At 40.4% G+C, this 23,347-nt stretch overlaps 1 protein-coding gene across 1 annotated transcript in view; it reads left to right on the top strand.

The window, feature by feature from the left end:
• The first annotated feature begins 269 nt into the window (after nucleotides 1–269).
• xkr9 (XK, Kell blood group complex subunit-related family, member 9) overlaps nucleotides 270–23,347 on the top strand; it is a 31,920-nt gene continuing 8,842 nt past the window's right edge. The window contains exon 1 of the mRNA XM_069915417.1: nucleotides 270–1,110. Within this exon, the coding sequence (XP_069771518.1) occupies nucleotides 800–1,110 (311 nt within the window). The 5' untranslated portion in view covers nucleotides 270–799. The remainder of the gene's footprint in view (nucleotides 1,111–23,347) is intronic.

Genomic DNA, 23,347 nt, shown 5'->3' with positions numbered 1-23,347 from the left:
ACGTCTCTTCACAGACCCCCGAAGCCACATTCTCCAGGCGATCCCACCTGAAATTTCACACCCTTTTGGATGGGGGAATCATCTTGTTATGAAACTGGCCCAATGTTTCACATGCTGCCTGCTGCAGTTTGCACCGTCTCCTTGTGACCATGTGGGTTTCCTCCGCCTTGGTCGGTAGGTCAATTGGACGTCCCGCATTGAGCTCGTGTGCAGATGAGTGGTAAAACCGGGCGGGTCAAGGGGTCGGCCGAATGGGATGACTGCGGGGTGCCAGTGGGCGTGTGCTGGATCGCACGCTCTCGGTTGTCCCAAGGACACGTTTGTCTGCAGTTCCACTCTGAGCCATTTAATAGAGAGAGAGAGAGAACGGAGAAGGACTTGCTTCCCTTCTCCGTGGCCGTGACGCCGGTGGCTGAGGTGGGAGGTTCGATTCCCTTCGCGCTTTTAGTTTGCAGAACTGGCCTTCAAGTTCACTAATGCAGAAAGTTGTAAGCGTTGCAATGTCAGGAGGTCACCGGTCGCGTGTCCTGTGTGGCGAACGGATCTTGTGAAGGCGCGGAACCTCCTTGCAGACTCCGCGCTGCCTCCTTGACAGCTGGATGCGGACTTCACCCCGGTCACAGCAGTTATCGGGGCGGCTTCTTCGTGAGATCACGGGGACTGACGGTTTCCACCCTCCTGGCGCATTGAAGTTGATGTGGGCGTCATTTCTGGGAACCAGGTTCAAGGAGAGAGGAAAAATTCTTCCTCGCCAGGGTCAGGGTATGGATTGACAAGCGAGAAGGGCCAGCGGTGGATCATGAGAACCGAGCGAAAGTTTGACCAGTGCAACTTTGTACTGTCTCTCCTTAGTTTTCTCCTGTACCTGACAGACATTGGGACTGATCTCTGGGTGGCTGCAGTGTACCTCAGGGACGGGCATCCTGTCAGGTGTCTTCTGGTGCTGTCCGTGATCGTGGTTTCTGCTCTGGTCCTGCAGAGCTTCAGCTGGTCTTGGTATAAAGATGACCAGGACCAGTCCAATGCCATTCCGGAACACCTCTACCCCCACCACCGAGGATGTTCGTGGCTCTGCCTGCTGCATATTTTTCAGATGGGAGTGCTGGTAAGGTGAGTACCCTCCAATTGCTGGTGATGTTTTTGATACAGCTGGACCTCGCATCCTCAGTATTCTTAACAGTTCCTTAGCCAATTTGTTTCGTGTGCTGTAGTCCAGCCCCTCTTGAAAATACCCCAACCTCGAACCCCCACCCCACACCCAAAAATTACAGACCTGGTAAACTTCCATTCCTGTCCTTGAAAATGTCATTCTTAGCCAATTGTTGCCCTACCTACATCAAAACAACATATCCAAAAAAATTCCAGTCAGGTGACAAGGCCCACCACAGAACAGAGTTGGCCTTACTAAGAGTATACTCCTCACCACTGACTCAGGGAGCTCCACCATTCTAATTCTCCTAGACCTAAGCGCAGCGTTCGATACAGTGGATCACACTATTTTAATAGATTACGTTTGGCAGAGGGTAGGTGTCCATGGTACAGCCCTGAACTCGTTTAAATCTTATCTCAATGATAGGACATTCTCACTCAACGTGGGCAAATTTTCAACTGTGTCTGCTACCCTTTACTGCAGGGTCCCATAAGAGTCTATTCAGGGCCCCAATCTCATCTCCTCATACATGCTTCCCCTTGGCCAAATCATCGAAAACCATGGCATCTCCTTCCACTGCTATGCTGATGACACTCAGCTCTATTTCCCCCGAAGCCCAACAATCAAGCAAAGATAACCAGCCTCAATAACTGTCTGGAGGACATAAAGTGTTGTTGGATGGTTCAAAACTTCCTGCAGCTAAACGAAGGCAAATCTGAGATCATCCTATTTTCCCCCCTCCTAACTTAACCAAAATTATTGCCAATACCCTTGGTAACTTATCCACCCTCATTAATCCTCACAACAAATCCCTTGGTGTGATATTCACACCAAGGATTCCATCTTCAAATTTGACAAACAAGTCAATGCAGGAGTAAAAACTAGCTTTTTCCAGCTCCACTAATTCCAAAATTCCTGGCACTGAAAGACCTTAAGAAAGTTATCCACACCCTTATTTTTCTCACATTTAGACTGCTCTCACTCTCATATATGGGAATTAGTCAGTCATCATTATCCAAGCAAGTCTCCTGACAGGAGCACAGAAGAGGGACCATATTACCACTATTCTTGCCTCCCTTCACTGGATGCCAGTATGTCTCAGAATAGATTTTAAAGTTCTCCAGTTTGTTTACAAAGCCATTAATGGACTAGCTCCATCCTACATCACCGATCTCCTAACGCCCTACTTCACTTCAAGACTCCTCAGATCAGCCAATTTAGAGTGCTCAAATCGCAAACTCAGGGGAGATCGTCCCTTTGTGATAGCGGCGCCCAAACTGCGGCCCCTTCCTTTAACTCTTTTAAATCCAGGCTCAAGTTGTATTTTTACTTATAAACATTTTGAAGTGATTGTCGATTGTTACCATGTGTGTACAATTCTAAACCTCGAGGACAGTTTTATACTGTGCTTTAAGTAGCTACTTAAGTTAAAATGAAATGGTCAATGTGAGTTTTATATGTGCTATATAAATAAAATAAACTAATGATTAATGTTCAGTCAAAAATAGTCTCCCCTTTTCCCAGTTCAATTTCATCAGTTGCTTATTTCCCCCATCTGGTGCAAATGGTCCCGAAATATGCAGAAAATGTACACATGGATTCCTTCTCTCGACAAAGGGTCTCGACCCTATACTTTGCTTTGACTGACCTTTTCTCTCCACGGATGCTGCCTTATCTGTTGAGTCCCTCCAGCTTCTCATTGTTTGCTGTAAATTTGGAATTATTGTATGCATTGAAGATTCACTTGAATGTTAAAGATTACATGGCGTCTTCACACAGCACTCTCCCACCAGCACCACTGAAGATTAGAAATTAAATGTCAAGAAAGATGTGCTAAATCAGTGATAAATGATGGGACAACCTGTTTTATGTATAGACCTTGTTATATTCATTGATTCCATAATGCTTGATGCTTTTTTAAACAGCTCTGGATAATAGGTGAGCATACAGGTCTTTTGTTAAACTCAAGGTCAGATAGTCCTTGGGCGAAGTGATGATCAGCAGGGTGGGGATGTTATGGTTGTCAATGGACGTTGGCATTGGAATATGGTTGTGGTTTAGTTGTTGGGAGTTGAGTAAGAAGGAGAAAATATAGGAGGGGGCAAGACACCAGGTTTACTTACAAGAGGATCCAATCATTGAGCTTTAGGACTGATGTCTGTGATGGTCCTCCACAAGGATCTCTGGTACTTATGCTGCATTGACTGTTGCTCCCTTCACTATTGGCCTGTGCTTTTCCCCCTGCTTCTTCCTCCCTCCTCTCCTCCCACCCTCCCCCACACCTTTTTATTCAGGCAGCATCTATGGGAAGTAAAGGATAACCAACATTTCAGGTCTGATTTTTGCTTATACCTTGATGAAGGGCTCCAGCCTGAAATGTTGGTTATCCTTTATTTCTTATAGATTGGTGGTTCTCGGCCCTTTTTTTGCCCTAGGCCCCATTTTAATTAAAAAAAATACGCCCCGCCATTAGGTGAAAAAAGTTATTTTTCAAAAGAAGTTTTAATTGAATCATTTACTTCAAGTGTATTTCAATGCAATTAAGGTTGGGAAAACACTGTGCTATGTCTCTGTTACTTGGGAGAAGAGATTTTACTTACTGATGTATTCCACCATCTCGGGATACTGTTCACACTCAAATACATATGCCCAACAGTGATGCACTACAGTTTCTGTAGCGAGAAAGGTGTATTCTTACGCATTTCACATGCTCCTGACTATGTAACATTTTAATTTTATCACTTTCCAGTGCAACTTAAGTAACTATTTTTAAATAGTTCTTATCGATATCACACTGGTGGCGGTATTTCCTTTGCCATCTTGTGGATTTGGCTGTCACCATTGGGCTCTGTGTTGGTGGTACACATGTAGGTGATGTAGCTTATTGTGCTTCAGCTGACAACTCCTGTGTTGTTGATTCGGTATTAGTGGTTGTGGTCTCTTCTCTTGATACCTCACTTGATATTGGTGTTGCAGGCTTTGCTGGTATTAAAACTTTCTGCTTCATCTTGTGTCAGCCGGATGTGAATTCTGTTCCTCCTCAGCTGATTGCCAGAGTCTGTCTTGACAATGTATGATCTTGGTGTCTCAGCTTCTCTGATGACTTTTGCTGGGGTCCATCTTTTCAACATCAGCTCTGGCAATATTTGTGCATGTATGTTATAATGCTAGCATTCTTCTTGCATGTCAGCCAGTCTACTTCTGGTTTCCTCCTGGTCTTCTGGAGGCTGTATTTTGCTTGATAGAGTTGTTTTATATCTCCTGCCATTTACAAGTTCTGCTGGGACATTCATGTCAGTCCTTAAAGGTGTTGCTTGTAATGATAGAAGAGCTTGGTCTGGGTCTTTTGTTTTGCGACACTTAACTACTGTGTGTTTCATAGTTTGCCCTTGTCTTTCAATGAATCCATGGGTGAACTGTTGTTGCTCCAGCCATTTTTTTCAGTAATTTTTTTTTCTCTTCTCCCCCCCCTTCATATTTCAGTGACTTGTATCAATTGGATGGCTTTATTCTTGTTCTCTTATCCCACTGCTGCCACCAAGTTATGTCTCTGTTACTTGGGTGGCTTCTTAAATAACTTAGAGATGCAAGATTCAAATAACAAGAGATTTTACTTACTGATGTCTTCCATCATCTCAGGAAACTGCTCACACACTCATACATATATGCCCCACAGTGGTGCACTACAGTGAGAAGGGCATATTCTTGCGTGGTTACAAAATAGTTCACATTATTCTGACTATATAACACACTAAAACACACATTTCATATTCAACTACTACTTCAATATGTCAACCATCTCAAACACACATTCAACAATAGTTGTCACTTTAGTAGGACCCTTGCCCCTGATGCTGGCTGCAGATTTTATTTTGATTCGAAGGACTAATTTTGTTAGTTTCAACCTTAAATCCCCACATTTTATAATTTCCAGTCGGTTTCTATTAGCTTGTAGCAAATCGCTAACCGCACTGAAGCCACATTCTACTAAATAAGATGATATAAATGTATCAATAGTTCCCTTGCTAAAGTAGTCGAGTTTGGGTATTTCAACCACATCATGGTTCCTTTCACTTTGAACAGAGTTTTCAGATTCATCATGTGACAACTTGGATAACTTCTCTTGGTATTGCACTGGAACTTTAGATAAGTCCACCAGCAATGGCTGAGTTAACTAAGAGGGAAAATCCATTGCTTTTAAATCACAAAATCTATAATTGAAGTCAGTAACCAACATTTTTAAAAGGTCAAATGACATTTGTAGCAGGATTAGTTACCTCCCACTTATTTAACCAATAGAATTGACTGAAGTGTCTTGCAGAAATATTCCTTTGGCATAATTCTAGAGGTATCATGAATCCAAATATTTTTGTCTTGCATCAGCGAGCAACATATTTGCTACTTGGAGTGGCTTGTTTAATGTACTTAATTTCTCAAAAATGTCCATCAAGTAACTCACATTAGCTTTGCCATCTGTTGTTAGCAAGAGCTTCATTTCAGGTTTGTCCTTCAAAAACTCACTGAGGAGATCAAACAGTTCCATAAACCTTTTGAAGCAGTTACCCTTTGATAACCACCTTACTTCAGTGCGAACCAATAATCTCACGTTCTACATTTTATCAGCACAAAACTGCTTAAACCAACCTTAAACTTTGGCATTAGCTTTGATGGCATTGATATATTTGAACACAGAATGCAGTATATCGTGTAAAACTGGGGAAACTATCTTGGCAACAGGAGCCCCTTTCATACTTGCATCCCAATAAATCGGCTGTTCAGTGTCCCGGGATAGGAATGAAGGTTTGGCCTTTCACACTTGACCACTCCAAATTGAGACATTGAATGGTTTCACACTTGCAAGGGTTTATCCCCAGCGTTTGGTCTGTTCTACCTTAAATTGGAAGTGCCTGCAATGTTGTTGCCCATTTCACACTTGCCTGATTTCAACGCCAGCGTCGAGGCCGGCAATCCCCGGCGAGATGATATCATCTGGCGCTGGCATTGAGCAGATTTTGCTTTCACACTTGCCACTTTAAAGGCTGATTGGCTTTCGATTCCTGGGATCACTGGCAAGTGTGAAAGGGGCTTAAGTTTTCTCGGTGGATAACACACTGCCTAACTAAAGTGCTTGGATTTTCATCCTTCATTAATTTTAAACATCCTATTTTTTTTAACCCATCCTAGCAGGTGCACCATCTGCAGCACAAGGTGTAATGTTTCCTTTTGGTATTTCATTTTCATCCATGTAATTTTTGAGCTTGCTGTAGATTATCAACTGCAGTAGTGGTTATTTCTTCTTTGGCTTGGCTTCGCGGACGAAGATTTATGGAGGGGTATGTCCATGTCTGCTGCAGGCTTGTTGGTGACTGACAAGTCCGATGCGGGACAGGCAGGCACGGTTGCAGTGGTTGCAAGGGAAAATTGGTTGGTTGGGGTTGGGTGTTGGGTTTTTCCTCCTTTGTCTTTTGTCAGTGAGGTGGGCTCTGTGGTCTTCTTCAAAGGAGGTTGAAGCCCGCTGAACTGTGAGGTGCCAAGATGCACGGTTGGCATTGAGTAGAATCGTTATTTCTAACGATTCACAAAACAACATCTCTTCTTGAAACTGCTCAATATATCTCACGTATGCCAATAATAGAGCCTTCCTGTCCCGTACGGTAGATTCATCCAGTTGTATTGAGAACTTTCCTGATTTCAACTTCTCAATAAGCTGTTTTTCAACATCTTGACCCATGTCATCTATTCTGTTGCAGACAGTATTATTACTCAGTGGCATTCCACGGACATCTTTGTCATCCTTTTGCAGAACTGTTTTGAGAAACAATGATATTATGGGTTTAATCAGTTCCTCCCCAAATGTATGATTCTTCCCATGTTTTGGTATCAGCAGAGAAATTTCATAGCTAGCTTCAACGTTATGATTTGGAGCTGTAGTTTGTGCAGCAAATAATGAAATGATTTTTGATCTATTTTCAAACCTCTTTCAGTGATTTTTTTTAAAACAATATTCCAATTTTGAATTGACATGGTTAGAATGTTTTGCCCTCAAATGAACTTCAAGACAGCCTGCTTTCATTATTTCATTTGTCAAAGTCTATTAGGATAATAGACAAAAAGGTGCATGTTCATCGTGTACTGCAGATATAAACCCAAACTTCCAAGAGCTCCAAACCTTTTGCTGGTTTGGTCTGCTAATTTTGAATATACAACTGCGCAAGCTCCCTGAAACAGATTAATCAATATTTTATTATGTCTTCGAATTGAAAAATGTAATAAAAGTAATGATTTTTAATTTTTTTTAAATTTTTCACACGATAAACCATACTGACCAAAATACATACAGACATTTTTTCTCTTGAATATATAGTGTCATTTTCTCCCCTTTTCCCCCTCCATTCCCTCCCTCCCTCACCCCCATCCCATTTATTTAAAGTTCAATCTATAAGATACATTAAACCCGTTAAACAATGTTGTCACTGAATAAAAATAAACAGAAATTTTTTTCTTTTACTTTTATATACTGAGTCAGTTCATTTCGTTGTCTTCTCCTTCTGTCATTTTAGGTGGTGGAGGTCTGTGGTAGGATTTCTCTATTGTATTTCTTGTATGGTTCCCATATTTGTTCGAATATTGTGATATTATTTTTTAAATTATATGTTATTTTTTTCTAATGGAATACATTTATTTATTTCTATGTACCATTGTTGTATTGTCAAGTTGTCTTCTAATTTCCAGGTTGACATAATACATTTTTTTTGCTACAGCTAAGGCTATCATAATAAATCTTTATTGTGCGCCATCTAAATCAAGTCCAAATTCTTTATTTCTTATATTACTTAGAAGGAAGATCTCTGGGTTTTTTAGTATATTGCTTTTTGTGATTTTATTTAATATCTGGTTTAGATCTTCCCAAAATTTTTTCACTTTCTCACATGTCCAAATTGCATGTATTGTTGTTCCTGTTTCCTTTTTACAGCGAAAACATCTGTCTGATACTTTTGGGTCCCATTTATTTAACTTTCGAGGTGTGATGTATAGCCTGTGTAACTAATTATATTGTATCATGCGTAACCTCGTGTTTATTGTATTTCTCATAGTTCCAGAGCATAGCTTTTCCCATGTTTCATTCTTTATCTTTGTTTAGATCTTGTTCCCATTTTTGTTTAGGTTTACAGTTAGTTTCCTCATTCTCCTTTTCTTGCAGTTTGATGTACATGTTTGTATAAATTTTTAAATTATCATTGTGTCTGTAATCACATATTCAAAATTGCTTCCTTCTGGTAACCTCAGACTGTTTCCCAATTTGTCTTTCAAGTAGGTTTTCAGTTGGTGTTATGCAAACATTGTATCATGAGTTATATTATATTTGTCCTTCATTTGTTCAAAAGATAATAATTTATTTCCCGAAAAACAATTTTCTATTCTTTTGATCCCTTTTCTCTCCCATTCTCTGAAGGAAAGGTTATTTATTGTGAAAGGGATTAGTTGATTTTGTATCAATATAAATTTTGGTAGTTGATAATTTATTTTATTCCTTTCTACGTGAATCTTCTTCCAAATATTGAGCAGATGGTGCAATACTGGTGAATTCCTACGTTGCACCAATTTATCATCCCACTTGTATATGCTCAGGTATCTTCTCCCCTATTTTATCTTGCTCTAATCTGGTCCAATCTGGTTTTTCCTTTGTTTGATAAAAATCTGATAGGTATCTTAATTGTGCTGCTCTATAATAATTCTTAAAATTTGGTAGTTGTAAACCTCCTTGTTTGTACCATTCTGTTAATTTATCTAGTGCTATCCTCGGTTTCCCCCCTTTCCATAAGAATTTCCTTATTATTTTCTTTAGCTCCTTGAAGAATTTCTCTGTTAGGTGAATTGGTAATGATTGAAATAGGTATTGTATCCTTAGGAAGATGTTCATTTTAATACAGTTTATCCTTCCTATCAGTGTTAGTGGTAAGTCTTTCCAGTGCTCTAAGTCGTCTTGTAATTTTTTCATTAATGGCTGATAATTTAGTTTATATAGATGGCCGAGATTATTATTTAGTTGTATACCTAGGTATCGAATTGCTTGTGTTTACCATCTAAATGGTGATTCTTTCTTAAACTTTGTGAAATCCGCATTATTCATTGGCATTGCTTCACTTTTATTTGCGTTGATCTTGTACCCCGATACTTCTCCATATTCCTTCAATTTCTTATGTAAATCTTTTATTGATATTTCTGGTTCTGTTAAGTATATTATAACGTCATCTGCAAATAGACATCGGAAGAGAAAGATGAAGACCTTACCTGTACGAGGAGGCCCGCCATGGAGAGATAAGCCCGCTCCCTGAGGTCAATGGAAACCCCGAACTCAGGACTACAAAAATGGCTCACGGAGCCAAACAAAAGTGCGCAACCGCGCATGCGCGAATCATCGCGCACGTGCGATGCACAAGACAAAAACAACACCGACGGGAGGGGGGACCAGCTGAGGAGTAAATCTAGTAAATCTCCACAGCTGAAACAGACAAGTATAACACGACAGCAAGGCTCCCAACAGGAAAACATAGAAAATAATAGGAACAAGAAGGAAGAGAATAAAAAAAAGGAAATTAGAGAAACAACAGATAACCAACCCAGAGGAAGAAGACCAACACCAAGACACCTTTAATAAAAATAATAAAAATAAAATAAACAACCCAACAAGAAAATCAGAAGAGACAGAGGTAAAAGATGCAGATCCTGGAGTGGACCCAGAAAAAGAGGAGGGAAAACATCAAACTCTACACAGAGAAATGGAAGATGAAGGGAAGGGACAGTATATGGATAAAAAAATTTTTTAAAGAATATATGGAAACATTAAAAGAATGGCTGATACAAGAATTCAGTGAAATAAAAAGAAGAATAAAAGGTACAGAAGAAAAAGTGAATAGATTAGAGATGGTCATGACAGAAATAGGAAAAAGAGTAGACAAGGTGGAAGAACGAGAAACAGCGATAGAAATGGAGGTCGATGACTTAAAAAAGAAATTAGAAGAATCTGATAAAAAAGTTAAAGAAACACAGGAGCTGTTAGCTCAGAAGATAGATATAATGGAAAACTATAATAGAAGAAACAATATAAAGATAGTGGGCCTTAAGGAAGATGAAGAAGGCAAAAATATGAAAGAATTTATAAAAGAATGGATCCCCAGGGTCCTAGGAATGCCAGAATTACAGGAAGGAATGGAAATAGAAAGCGAACACAGAACATTAGCCCCTAAATCACAACCACAACAAAAACCAAGATCCATTCTTGTAAAATTCTTAAGATATACGACAAGAGAAAATATATTGGAGAAGACAATGAAAAAATTAAGAGAAGACAAAAAACCACTGGAATACAAAGGTCAAAAATTTTTTTTCTATCCAGACATAAGTCTTGAACTCTTGAAGAAGAGGAAGGAGTTTAACGCAGCAAAATCGACCCTATGGAAAAAAGGTTATAAATTTATGTTAAAATATCCAGCGGTGCTTAAAATAGTTATCCTGGGGCAGCAAAGCAAACTTTTCTCGGATCCGGAAAAAACACGAAAATTGCAGAACACCTACAAAACAGACAGAGAGATAAAGAGATGTAAAAAGATCAAAAATGACAACAAACTATATATAAAAAAAGAATAAAGTATAAGTAAGAATTAAGAAGGGAAAGAAAGGGAAGAAAGGAAGTAAGGAGGGAATTAAGAGAGTGAGCTTTGTAATATATGAAGATTAAAATCTTTTCTGGGGGGCTGGGTGGGGAAGAATAACAGTCAGTGCGAAATCAGTTGATGCTTACGAGTGGATTCGCAAATCCAAATGGAGAGGGGAGATGTGGTTGCCCGACAAGGGATAAAGGGCAATTCAGAGAAGGGAGGGACTATTGGGGTTAAAGGAATTTTAGATATGGGAATAGTGGAAATATTTTATGTTTTAGAAATGTTGTCTTACAATGTGTTCAAAAAAAGAAAACAGAAATGGATAAGAAAGGAAGGTGGTGATGAGGAAATGGAAAGGAAAGATAAACAAAATATAAAATGGCCATGTTGAACTATATGACTTTAAATATTAACGGAGTACATAACCAAATCAAAAGGAAGAAACTGTTAAATTTACTGAAGAAAGAAAAAATTGACACAGCATTCGTGCAAGAAACACATCTAACTGAAGTGGAACACAAGAAATTAAAGAGAGATTGGATAGGACATGTAACAGCAGCATCATATAATTCAAAAGCCAGAGGAGTAGCTATACAATAAAAATGTACCAATCAAAATAGAAGAGGAAATAATAGATCTAGCAGGGTGGTATGTAATGATAAAATGTCAGATATATTCAGAATTTTGGAATTTACTCAATGCACCTAATGAAGAAGATCAAAAATTTATGCAAGATTATCTTTTTGAAGATCGCAGATACACAAGGGAATATACTAATAGGAGGGGATTTTAACCTTAATTTGGACTCAAAAATGGATAAAACTGGAAAAAAGAATAACAGAAAGAACAAAGTAACCAAATTTATAATTAAATCGATGCAGGAAATGCAACTTTTGGATATATGGAGGAAACAACACCCAAAGGAAAAGGAATATTCATATTATTCGGTCAGACACAAAACATACTCAAGGATAGACCTATTCCTATTATCAGCCCACATTCAAGGAAGAGTTAAGAAAACAGAATATAAAGCTAGATTGTTATTGGATCACTCACCCCTGTTATTGGCAATAGAGCTAGAGGACATCCCACCATGAATGTATAGATGGAGATTAAACTCCATGCTACTTAAAAGACAGGATTTTAGAGAATTCATTGAGCGACAAATTAAAATGTACTTTGAAATAAATACGGAATCAGTGAAAAATAAATTTATACTATGGGACACAATGAAAGCATTCATCAGAGGACAGATAATAAGTTATGTAACTAAGATGAAGAAGGACTACAATCGAGAAATAGAACAGTTGGTAAGGGAAATAACAAATACAGAAAAAGAATTAGCAATAAAGGCAGATACAACTAAAAGAAGAGAATTGACAGACAAGAAAATAAAATATGAAACACTACAAACATATAAGGTGGAGAAGAACATAATGAAGACAAAACAGAAATATTATGAGCGTATACGGTATTGGCATCAAGGAAAAAGGACAAACAAATTACATATAACCCAACGGAGATCAATGAAAACTTCAGGGAATTCTACGAACAACTATATCAAACTGAAAACGAAGGGAAAGAAGAAAAAATAGATAAATTTCTAACTAAAATTGAACTACCGAAATTACAAACAGAGGAGCAAAATAAATTAATAAAACCATTTGAAATAGAAGAAATGGAGGAGATATTAAAAAAACTACCGAACAATAAAACATCGGGAGAGGATGGACTCCCAGTAGAATTCTATAAAACATTTAAAGACCTATTAATTCCTCCTCTCCTGGAAGTAATGAACCAGATTGAAAAAACACAAAACATACCAGATTCATGCAAAAGAGCAATAATTACAGTAATACCAAAGATGGGGAAAGATCCACTAACACCAGCATTGTATAGACCAATATCTCTACTTAACACAGATTATAAGATAATAGCTAAACTATTAGCAAACAGATTGGCCGACTGTGTACCAAAAATAGTAAAACTAGACCAAACTGGATTTATTAGAAAAAGACGAACAACGGACAATATCTGTAAATTCATTAACTTAATCCATGCAGTACAAGGAAAAAAAACTCCAACAGTAGCGGTTGCTTTAGACGCAGAGAAAGCCTTTGACAGAGTAGAATGGAATTATTTATTCAAAGTACTACAAAAATTCAACCTACCAGAGAAATATATTAATTGGATTAAAGCATTATATAAGGGACCAATGGCGAAAGTGACACTAAATGGATAAAAGTAATGATTGAATCAAAAGAAGAATACCGACCCTAAAAAAAAACTAGCGCGATTTCTGACTTTTTTTTCGCCCAGTGAGTGCATCACAGCTGTGCTAGCCTCGTGCTTTACTTTCCAGGGTCCCTATTTTGTCTGATTTTTGGCATTCCCCCTCAGACTGGCACCTGGGGCAGAACCCCCACCTCGCTCCCCCATCAATACGCTAGTGCACAAAGATGCATACAGATACAGGTCTAACTCACTACTGAACTGAAAAAGTAAAGGGTATGGACGGAGACATGATGAGATAATTTGGAATCCTCGTCACCGATGAGGTAATTTGGAATGGATGATAATAAGACTGGTCATAAAAAATATAATTAGAATGTTAACCAAGGATTACAACAGTTAAAATAAGAGAAATAATGGAAGAGCAAAAATAAAAAAGCAAAATGATTTTACTGGAATTTACCATAATTGTGTTGTACTGTCACAGTTGCCAAGTCAGACCTTTCACCCCAACATAGCGAGTTTATTTTTTCAAACCATTTTAAAAATTATTTCCCAATATATTCTAACACTCCACTAAAATATTCTTAAGCCTCACACCCCACTTTGAGAATCTATGCTTGCCATGGAACTATAAGTTGAATCCCTCACACTTAGTTAAAAACACAGGAATATACTGGACCAAAATAAACATTGCAATCCATAATGTTGGTTCTGAAATTAAAGTATTTAAGAAAAAGGTTTAATCTCCCATAATTCTCATGTCTATCCAGTTTCCCCCTCAAGTAGAAGGAAACCTCTAAATCGCTAGGTTTCTCAGGCAATCTTTCTCTTAACATTCGCTGCCTTTTAAATATAACCCATCTGCTCTGTTTTTCTGCTTGAAGTATGTTCCTCTGGATCAAGGTTAGAAAATAAGGTCAGCACTTGTTCTCATGACTGGAAATGCTGCTAGTACAGATGTGCAGATAAATTTAAAGGCAAAGATTCCATTATTGTTACATGACACTATATTTAGAATGCAACAAGCATGACATTTGTAAACTTTTTTTACTGTCAGCCAGAGAGACGCCACTTCGTCCAAGCACCTCAGAAATTATTGCTGCTGAAAACTTGATACAAATTTGGTGATTTAATCTAAATGTCATATTTTTACAATGTTCATGTTATGCCCTTATATGAATGAATGGATCTGTGTTTTTGTGAGTTAATTTGTGGTTGTCTTGGGTAAACTTGTACCTCTCACTTTGTTCGTTTTAGATTGGTCACAGTGTTTGAGCTACTGAAAGAAAATAGACACACACGCCGAGAGCAGTTCAGTCTATTACAAATGCAAAAGGTGATTTCACACTACAACATGCAAGCCCTTCCCAACTAGACTTATCAATGCCTGGACTGGTCCCAACTGCTGAAGTGAGGCAACGACTGCATACTTGTAGTAGGTTGTCGGGGCTCCAGTAGCAGCTTCTCCACCTCCCCTGACCGGGACGTTGGCTGGACTCCAGAAGTTCTTCTTCTTGCTGAGAGATGTTGCCACCTCTCGGAGAGTCTCAGACTTCAGCAGCGGGACCATGGCTTGTATTACCCCAAAAACTGCTTACCCAAGCACCCATTCCCAGCGCAGCAAGAAAGATAAGCCTAGGCTTCTAACGAATAACATAATTTTCAGCTTATCACTTTGAATACAATGGTTTATTTTGCATCAAGGCTAGGCCTCTGACAGTTTGTGACCAAAACAAGCAGGAAGGTTAAATGTTCTTGGTACACAGATGTCCTTTCTTCAGATAACAGCATCTCTGGCCCCTCGGTGGAATTTAGCTTATGTCTGCTGATTCTAAAACACAAGCAGGTTCTCAGCCTTGCAGAACCCAGAGCTGCAAGTTTAAAGAAACAGGTTAGAATCTTCCATTACAGTGGTGAAGGTCACTATGATGCAAAACACTTTTTTTAGGATGTTGATGTCTGAGAAATAAATTTGAAATTTGTATGATTTCATATTTAATCCCACATATTTTTATTTCTGCCACAATTTTATCAAGTCTACCACTCACCTACACACCAGAGGCAATTTACAGTGACCAGTTATTCCCACCAAACTGCATGCCTTTGGGATATCAGAAGAAAGAAGAGAACTTGAAAGATACCCACATGTTCACAGGGAGAACGTACATACACAACACAGGCAGGACTTGAGATCAGGACTGAACCTGGATCACTGGAATTGCAGGGCAGTTTGCTAGTTAAATTTGTACTTTAGCCTTGTGAGCATGTCCTAATCTTTGCTATCATTTTCTGACAATAATTATAATGGATTGTAATCTTTGTTTCTGTTTGACCATTGACAACTAATATTTCTTCAACCTAATTGGCTGACAGCCTGCCTGTTCTTCACTATATTTTTCAAGTTAAATTTAGACACACCGCATGCTAACTGGCCCATGAGCCAGTGATGCCCAAATACTCCAATTAACCTCCAGCCCCCATACATTTTGGAGGGTGGAAAGAAACCACAGCACCTGAGGGAAAACCCATGCAGACATGGGGAGAATGCACAAGCTCCTTAGACAGTGACATATTTGAACTGGCATCGCTTTCGCTATAACAGCATTGTATATTAACTATACCATCCTCTTTCCATATTTTGTCTCACCATATTTTGTAATAGCCTTTAATCTGTAACAATAGAATTCCTGGATCTGCTGAATTTGCACACAATATTCCAATTATGCCTGAAACACCATAATGTCAAAGTGGTACTTGTTTGTATCTCCCACAGATTTCAGCCAGTGAAAGTTTTGTACATACATATGCTTATAAAAGGGATTAGAATTGGGTTAGCTATTAGGTTTCATGCATTTCATGGACACAGCCTTGCAAAGTCTGAGAGTAGATGCAAACAAAAGGTTCTGGGTTTTACCAACATGTGCAAGCACACCCCAGAAACTGAAACATATGGAGAGAGTTGGGGCCATGTGGTTTTTGTAAAGCCTGGAAATTGCAACATTTGCAAACTGAAACAAAAAAAAACCCAGTGCCTAGAACATCATGAGGGGAGGGTCAGAGAACGAGAGAGGAGTCAGCAGGAGGCAGTCTGAGAAAAGGCTGGACAGAAGAGGAACCTGCTGAAAAGGCTTCCTTTTTTCAAGACTGGGCAGAGTTTGAATATGGTAGCTTGACTCTGTGAAAATCTGGAGTGGTGGCTAGTCTTACTACTGTAGCAAAGAGGAGAAGAAGTCTATGAGAAGAACCTGGAAGACACTCCTGTTTGGGGTGTCCAACAAGCAACCACCATCTCTTTGTAACCCACAAATTTCCTGCCTTGTAATTCTAAGTAAAGAACTGAAGTTTGCTTGAATGTTGTTTGATTCTGTGCACAGGATTGAAGATTACTGGAAATATTCGCCTTGAAATCATGAACAGTGGAAGATTGGCCAATAAAAAGAACTTTCTTGAAAACACATTACACACACTTGCACTTAGATTAGGTTTGGGGGGGGTTGTGGGTGAAGGATTGTGTAAACAGAGTGTTGATAAGTTGCGTGTTGATCTTTTTCTATACTCAGAGAATTAAACTAATTTTTAAGGAACCATTGCTTTGGTGTATTTTTATTGCTCCTGGTATATGGGGTTCACTGAACTCGTAACATTGTGGGGATTTGTCTGACTTTGAATCATTCTAAACTATTTGCAGTTTTGTAATTTATTGCTAAATTTTTTTTCCAAGCTAATTTAAAGCTTGTAAGGGGAAACGGCAGCAATGGATATTGGTGACTTTATGAAGCAACCATCTGCTGACCTGCAGAAATGAATAAACAACATTTGATATTCATTGTGAGGGAATTAAAGCTTGATGAAGTCAAAACTGGTCTGAAAAAAATTGAAATACAGAGAATTATAGAAAAACATTATGTATACAAATAAATATTTGAAAAAGAATGCTTAGAAAACTTTCCTATGTCTTTTGAACTGCAATTGCAATTAAAAAAAATTGGAGCTGGAAGAAGCTGATGAGAAAATATGAGAAGCACTGCACCCCTGCTGCCATGTCAGGAGTTCCTACCTGTATCCAGAGGTGCATGTTATCTTTTGACCATGGTCGACTGGATGACTAGATGGCCAGAGGCAGTGGAGCCACTTGAAATCTCCACAGAGACATACACGGGCTTTACTGAACACCTGGGTAGCACATTTTGGGGTCCATGAACACAACATCTGACGGGGGAAGGGGGGAAGGCAATTCACTTCCAGTCTGTAGACTGCCTTAGAAAATGCACTGGGGACTCAACTCCACCACACCACATCATACCACCTGCAGGCCAACAGGTTGGTGGATAGGTACCATAGGCAATTGAAGACATCTGATGGCCCTTCTTACCTAACCAAACTGGGCTGACAAACTACCTTGAGTCCTGCTGGGCATCAGCACTGCCCAAAAAGAGGATCGGCCAAGTTGGTCTATGGCGTGCCCCTAGTCATCTCGGGTGAATTCGTGGCAGCTTCCGAGGACTTGAGAGAGCTCCCTGTGGCTACATTGTCATTGACTGCATGAGTGCCTGGGCTCACTAGCCCCAGTTAAGCCCAGAGCTCACAGGGAAACCAGCATGTTTATCCCAAAGAACTTTGCAGTCTGCCGCTATGTTTTTGTCCGATGCAGGGCCCACCGGCTACCTCTTCAATGGCCTTATGAAGGGCCATACAATGTTGTCAGGCACAACGGATCCACCTGTGTGTTGGACATTGACAGTAGGGAGGAGACTTTTAAGCTCAACTGGCTGAAACCAGCCCACTTAGACATTAACCAGCCAGTTACTCACCCAACTCCACAGTGCAGGGGTTGGCTTCCAAAAGACAGTGTCCCAGTCATCAGTTAATGGGGGGTGTCATGTAGCGGCCCGCAGCCCGCTGAGCAAACAGCCGTTGAACATGATGATTGGGTAGACAACACGCAGGCTGAGCTTCCTGCTCTCATAGGCTACAGGAATAGCAGTCGAATTAGCCAGTCACCACCAGCGGATTTCAGGGGGTCCAATCCAGGCTCCCGCATCTGGGACAGCCAATCGGCAGCTGGCTTAGCTCAAGTCACGCCCCAGTGGTGACACGGCTGGTTCCCTATAAAAGGCAGAGCTGCATCCCAATAAAGCCAGTGTCAATTACACTCCCTTGGGGTGTGAGTCTTCTTTCTACCTCGAGCTATAACCATAGCAATCCTGCTACAGCACATGACCAGTACCGGTTCAACTGGCTGTTAGAGACTAAGGAAGATTTCAACATGCATATTGGCAGCATCATGGGATTTTAAAAAAATGTACTTTCAGACGCAGCAAGTGTTTCCTTGAAAAAATTATGAAGTGGATAATTTGATGTGTTTATTGCCATATATACGTTGTACAATGTTCATATGCTCCAAACACTGAACAGGTACTTCATTTAAAATAAAACAACTGCAATTGCATACATTAAATTCAATTAAAATATATAACAAATTCAAAAGATAATATTCACAGCTACCACAGTGCAAGAAAAATGTGGCATTATAATAGTGTATAATAGTCCTTTTGTGGTGTTGGAGCAGTCAATGGTCAATCAAGGAAGGTTCAAAAGCCACTGGGGGGGGGGGGGGTGGACTATTCTCTAGAACCTAAAGGTCCTGGACATCAGGCTTCTTCAGGTAACAATGGGAAGAGGTTGTGACCAGGGTGTTGAGGATCCTTCATGATATTGGCTGCCTCACTTAGGATATCTTCAGTAGATGGGAGATTGGAGCATTTGGTAGAGCTGGCTACATTTGCTACTTTCTGTAGTTCTGCATTCAAATAACAAAACCAGGCTGTGATACATCCAGTCAGCATACTTTCCACAATGCACCTGTAGAGGTTTGATAGAGTATTTGACAACATGCCATATCTCCGTGGACTTGTCAGGAACTATAGGCATTGGTGTTCCTTCTTGGTTGCCACGAAGTGCTGGCTCCAGGAGAGGTCCTCAGATGATAGTCTCCCAGGAACTTGAAAGTAATAATCCTCCTCATCTGTCCCACCAATGTAAATGGGGTTGTGGTCCCTCAGCCTCCCTTTCCTAAAATCAACAATAAGCTTGTTCTTGATGATATTGAGAGTGAGATTATTGTTCCATCCAACCAGGTTCTTTATCTTCATCCTACATTCTGACCCACCATTTCCAATTATTTGCCTAACACTTGTAGCGTCATCAAATTTATAGATTGTGTTGGAGCCAAACTTGACTGTGTGATCATGAGTATATAGGGAATAGTGTGGGGACTAACTGTGTAGCCTTGATGGTCAGTGAGGAGGAGAGTGTTTAGCCTCCTTTACTTGCTTATTAGGATCCTATAGCTTATCCACTGTCTATACCACATATACAGCATTAGTAAGTGCCCTTGAAATCAATGCTCCATGATCACTTTTCTCTGACTGAGGTCACTTTTCAATCCTCTTCATCCAGATCCAGGGTACTGCTCTTTTCTTCAGCAAACATGCCAAAAGGAATGGAGGACTCAGACACTATTTTCCCAGTGTTCTCTTATTACACACAAGCTTGGTGTGAGGTCCAACACTCTGTAGGGGGTCAAGGAGCTCTCCAAACATACAATTACATGGGCTTGTATATCCTGCCACAATCTGAATCACCACCTCCCATGTGACAGGCATCACCTTGTCAGCATTAAGCTCCACACTGTTCATCCGCAAATTGCATAATTGACCAGGCTTCCCTTTCCTCAGGCTTTGTTCTTGCACATCATCTGATCTGGGGAAACTCCAGGCTGATGGAAATTTACCGGCTGAGGTTGCTTAGCCAAACAAGTCATGGGGCCCCTCACTTCTCCTAATATTTACAACCTCTGCATTCTTTTACAGCAAGATGCAGGTAGGCATGAATTGATCAATTTACACCAGGCAGACCCTTACTTCCACAATTTTTCTACCATTTTATGAGGTGATACAATTTTTCTACCATGCCTGGCCTCTTCCACTGCTGGATCTTGACTTTGGATTTGTTGCATCAGTTGAATATTTGCGAAGGCACTTAAGTAAATAAATGAGCATGGGTGAGATGATGAATACAATGCCTAATGTTCTTTACCAGTTAGCTGTATGAGTGTCAGCTGGAAAATTTTCAAAGATCACGTGTGTAGATAATAGACTAATAGTGAAATCATAAATGACCTCTTTACTTGCCATACCTTCTTCATAAACAAAAGAGAGCCATGTAACAGATAATATTGACAGATGGCTGTATCCTTTTAATTTAGTGGTGAGCAAAAAAAATCAATTTGTGTTTTTTTACCTTGTGTTTACGGTGTGTGGTGCGCTGTTAGACAGAATCAGACACACAAGGTAAAGACTGAACAACAGGCATTACTCCACAGAAACCTCCACAGAGCCAGGCTGGCTGTGGCTGAGCAACTTAGTGTGAAGCCTCGGGAGGCCGGCACAGCCTTATATCCCGGAGGGTGATTGACACCCGACCGGGTGGGGCTTGATCCATTTATGCCGACTGATTGGCAGCCGGCCAGGTGTTGTCCTGTCACCTTACTCACCTGCTGGTACAGAGGTTGCCCCTTGCAGTAGGCCGGTGGTGTGCCACCACACTGTGTTTATTCCATTTCACCTACCATATTCACATTGTAAAACATGTCTTGCCTTCCTACAGTTGGTGCTTTGCATTTCTAATATTTGCAGATTCTCTTCCAGTCTAGTATCATCTGGAAATTCTCACATGCCCTGATTCCAAATTATTTTTTCCAAACTCTTAAATCTAAAATGATTTAAGTGTCATTGATTTGTATTTTTTCACAACCATAACATTTCAAATCATTAGCCAAAAAAATAAGTTATTAATACAACTTCAGTCATGGAAGTGTTCTGTTTCCATTTCTCCTTGAGTTGCTCCCATTCTCACTTTCTATCTCCTGTCTCTCCACCTTTGTGTCACTCTCCATTTCCCCTCTTTATACATTTAATATCTCCCCTTCCCACTTTATTTTCAAATAAAGAGGCCCAAAATGAAACTTTGACTCTCCATGGACACTGTTGTGCAGGGCCTGATTAACATAGTAGCGAAAGTAGCATATGCTATGGGCCCTGGAATTTCAAGGGGCCCACGTTTGTGTACTATGAGAGACATTTTCATTTACATCTTTGTGCAATGGCTGAGATACCACACTGATAGTTTGTGTTAATAAGACAGTACCTAATAGCTTGAATACAAGGTTAGTTCCAGGGATGGCGGGGTTGACATATGCTGAAAGGCTAGAAAAACTGGACTTGTATCCGATGGAGTTTAGAAGGATGAGGGGAGACATGATTGAGGTATACAAAATTATCAGGGGGATAGACAGGGTGAAGTCGGATTACTTGTTCCCAATGATGGGGAGACGAGGACTAGAGGGCATAGTTTAAGAATACAGGGTAGGCCCTTTAGGACGGAGATGAAAAAACATTTTTTTACCCAGAGAAGTGTGAATCTGTGGAATGCTCTGCCACAGAGGGTGGTAGAGGCAGATTCGCTGATTATGTTCAAAAGAGAGTTAGATAAGACTCTAGTGGGCAAAGGAGTTAAGGGTTTTGGGGATAAGGCTGGAAAGGGGTACTGATGGTAGTGATCAGCCATGATCTGTAAAATGGTGGTGCTGGCTCGACAGGCCGAAGGGCCTACTCCAGCTCCTATTGTCTATTGTCTATTGTATTGCCTGGGATTGTCTGATCTTGGAAGCTATGCAGGCACAGGACTGGTCAGTATTTGGAGAGGAGACTGCCTAGAAACACCAGGTTTCTGTGAGAGGTGCTGGACAAAGTGGCAACTCTTTGTCTGCCTTATGGTTGACAAAAGTTAAAGAATTTCGCGTATGTTGCATTTTAAATGTAGTATTGTTTGATAATAATGAACCTTCATCTTTCAACCCCGATTAAAGGTGATAATTGGCTAAAATCGCTAACCATGTAAGGGTTATTACCACAGTCTATGGGTGTGTTGTATATCATAGCCGCTGCACAATAGTCTGATTAAAGATAATGAGTTAAAATCCCTAACCTTAAAGGGGGATGCCACCATCCTCGCCTCTCTTGGCTGCCCATCTCCTCATCTAACTCCTGACATGGCAGCAGGGGTGCAGTGCTGCCGGAGTTCACCGGAGCACTGCTCTGGCATCTGATCGGGCCACCCCAGCAGCTTGCGGCGATAGCTCAATGTGGGAGCAATGGCCATCTTCATTATCCATAAATCCCCCACACAGCTGGAACCGCTTTGCAAGCGCCAGGGAAAAACAGAGCGATTCCAGCTGTGCGGGGGATTATGGGTAACGAAGATGGCCATCAATCCTCCATTGAGCCAACCTCTGCTGCTGTAAGTTTTGTTTTAACAGGGGAGGAGAAGGGTGGGGGGGGGGGGTGGGAGGGAGGGAGGAGGTGCAATTTCAGTGTAAATGCAAGTGCAAAATGTGTAAGTAAGTTTTAATGGGGGGGGGGTGATTTCAGTGCTTGCCATAGGCTCTATGTTCCCTTGATGCCCCACTGGTAATCACTTAATATTTAGTGATCTGAAAAAGCTAGCATCATTTTGTAAAGAATAATTAAGACTATTTCAAATTTAACAAAACGGACATGCAGGGTCAGCGTCAGAAGCTCTCTCTCAGGGTGGGGGTACTGCACTTCCCCCTCACTGTGCATGCACCTGCCGGCACTATTTAGGCCCATTTAAAATAAATGCCACAGGTCCTGCAATACCTAATCCAGCACTGCTGTTGTGTTCAAAAGTGGTTCGATGGGTTCAGAGAATCAAGGCTGTACATGTGTTATCAACAAACAGTCGTCTTTATTTACACATGGGAATTCACAAAAGGGCACATACTCACAGAGACTAACCCAGAATAATACAAAAATATCTACACATCAGGTGCAAATAAATCGGTGTTAAACATTCCGATTGGGAATGGAAGGGTTAAACACATAATTCCCATTCACCCACAGGAACAACACACTAATGAACAGAAAATTAATTACAACTAACAAAGGAACTAGGTTTTCAGCATTGACCACGGTTTGGGATCTGGGACAGGCCAATTGCAGTCTGCCCTCTGGTGCCCACCTGTGGCTGGCAGCATGGATTTCAGTGATGGAGACCAGGTAGCAACAAAAGAGAGAGATCAAGATCCACATGCTAGACTTTTTCAATGTAGGGCCTGAGCATATGACCCGTGAGGATCATTCGCATGTCAGCCTCACTTGTGGGCAGATCTAAACATTGATTGGCACCTGGGAGACCAATCACATCAGCTGCAAGGACC

The sequence above is a fragment of the Narcine bancroftii genome, chromosome 2, assembly GCF_036971445.1.
Source record: "Narcine bancroftii isolate sNarBan1 chromosome 2, sNarBan1.hap1, whole genome shotgun sequence".
NCBI lineage: Eukaryota > Metazoa > Chordata > Chondrichthyes > Torpediniformes > Narcinidae > Narcine > Narcine bancroftii.
Note: the sequence above shows the minus strand (reverse complement) of the source record. Positions and strands in the feature narration are given on the sequence as shown.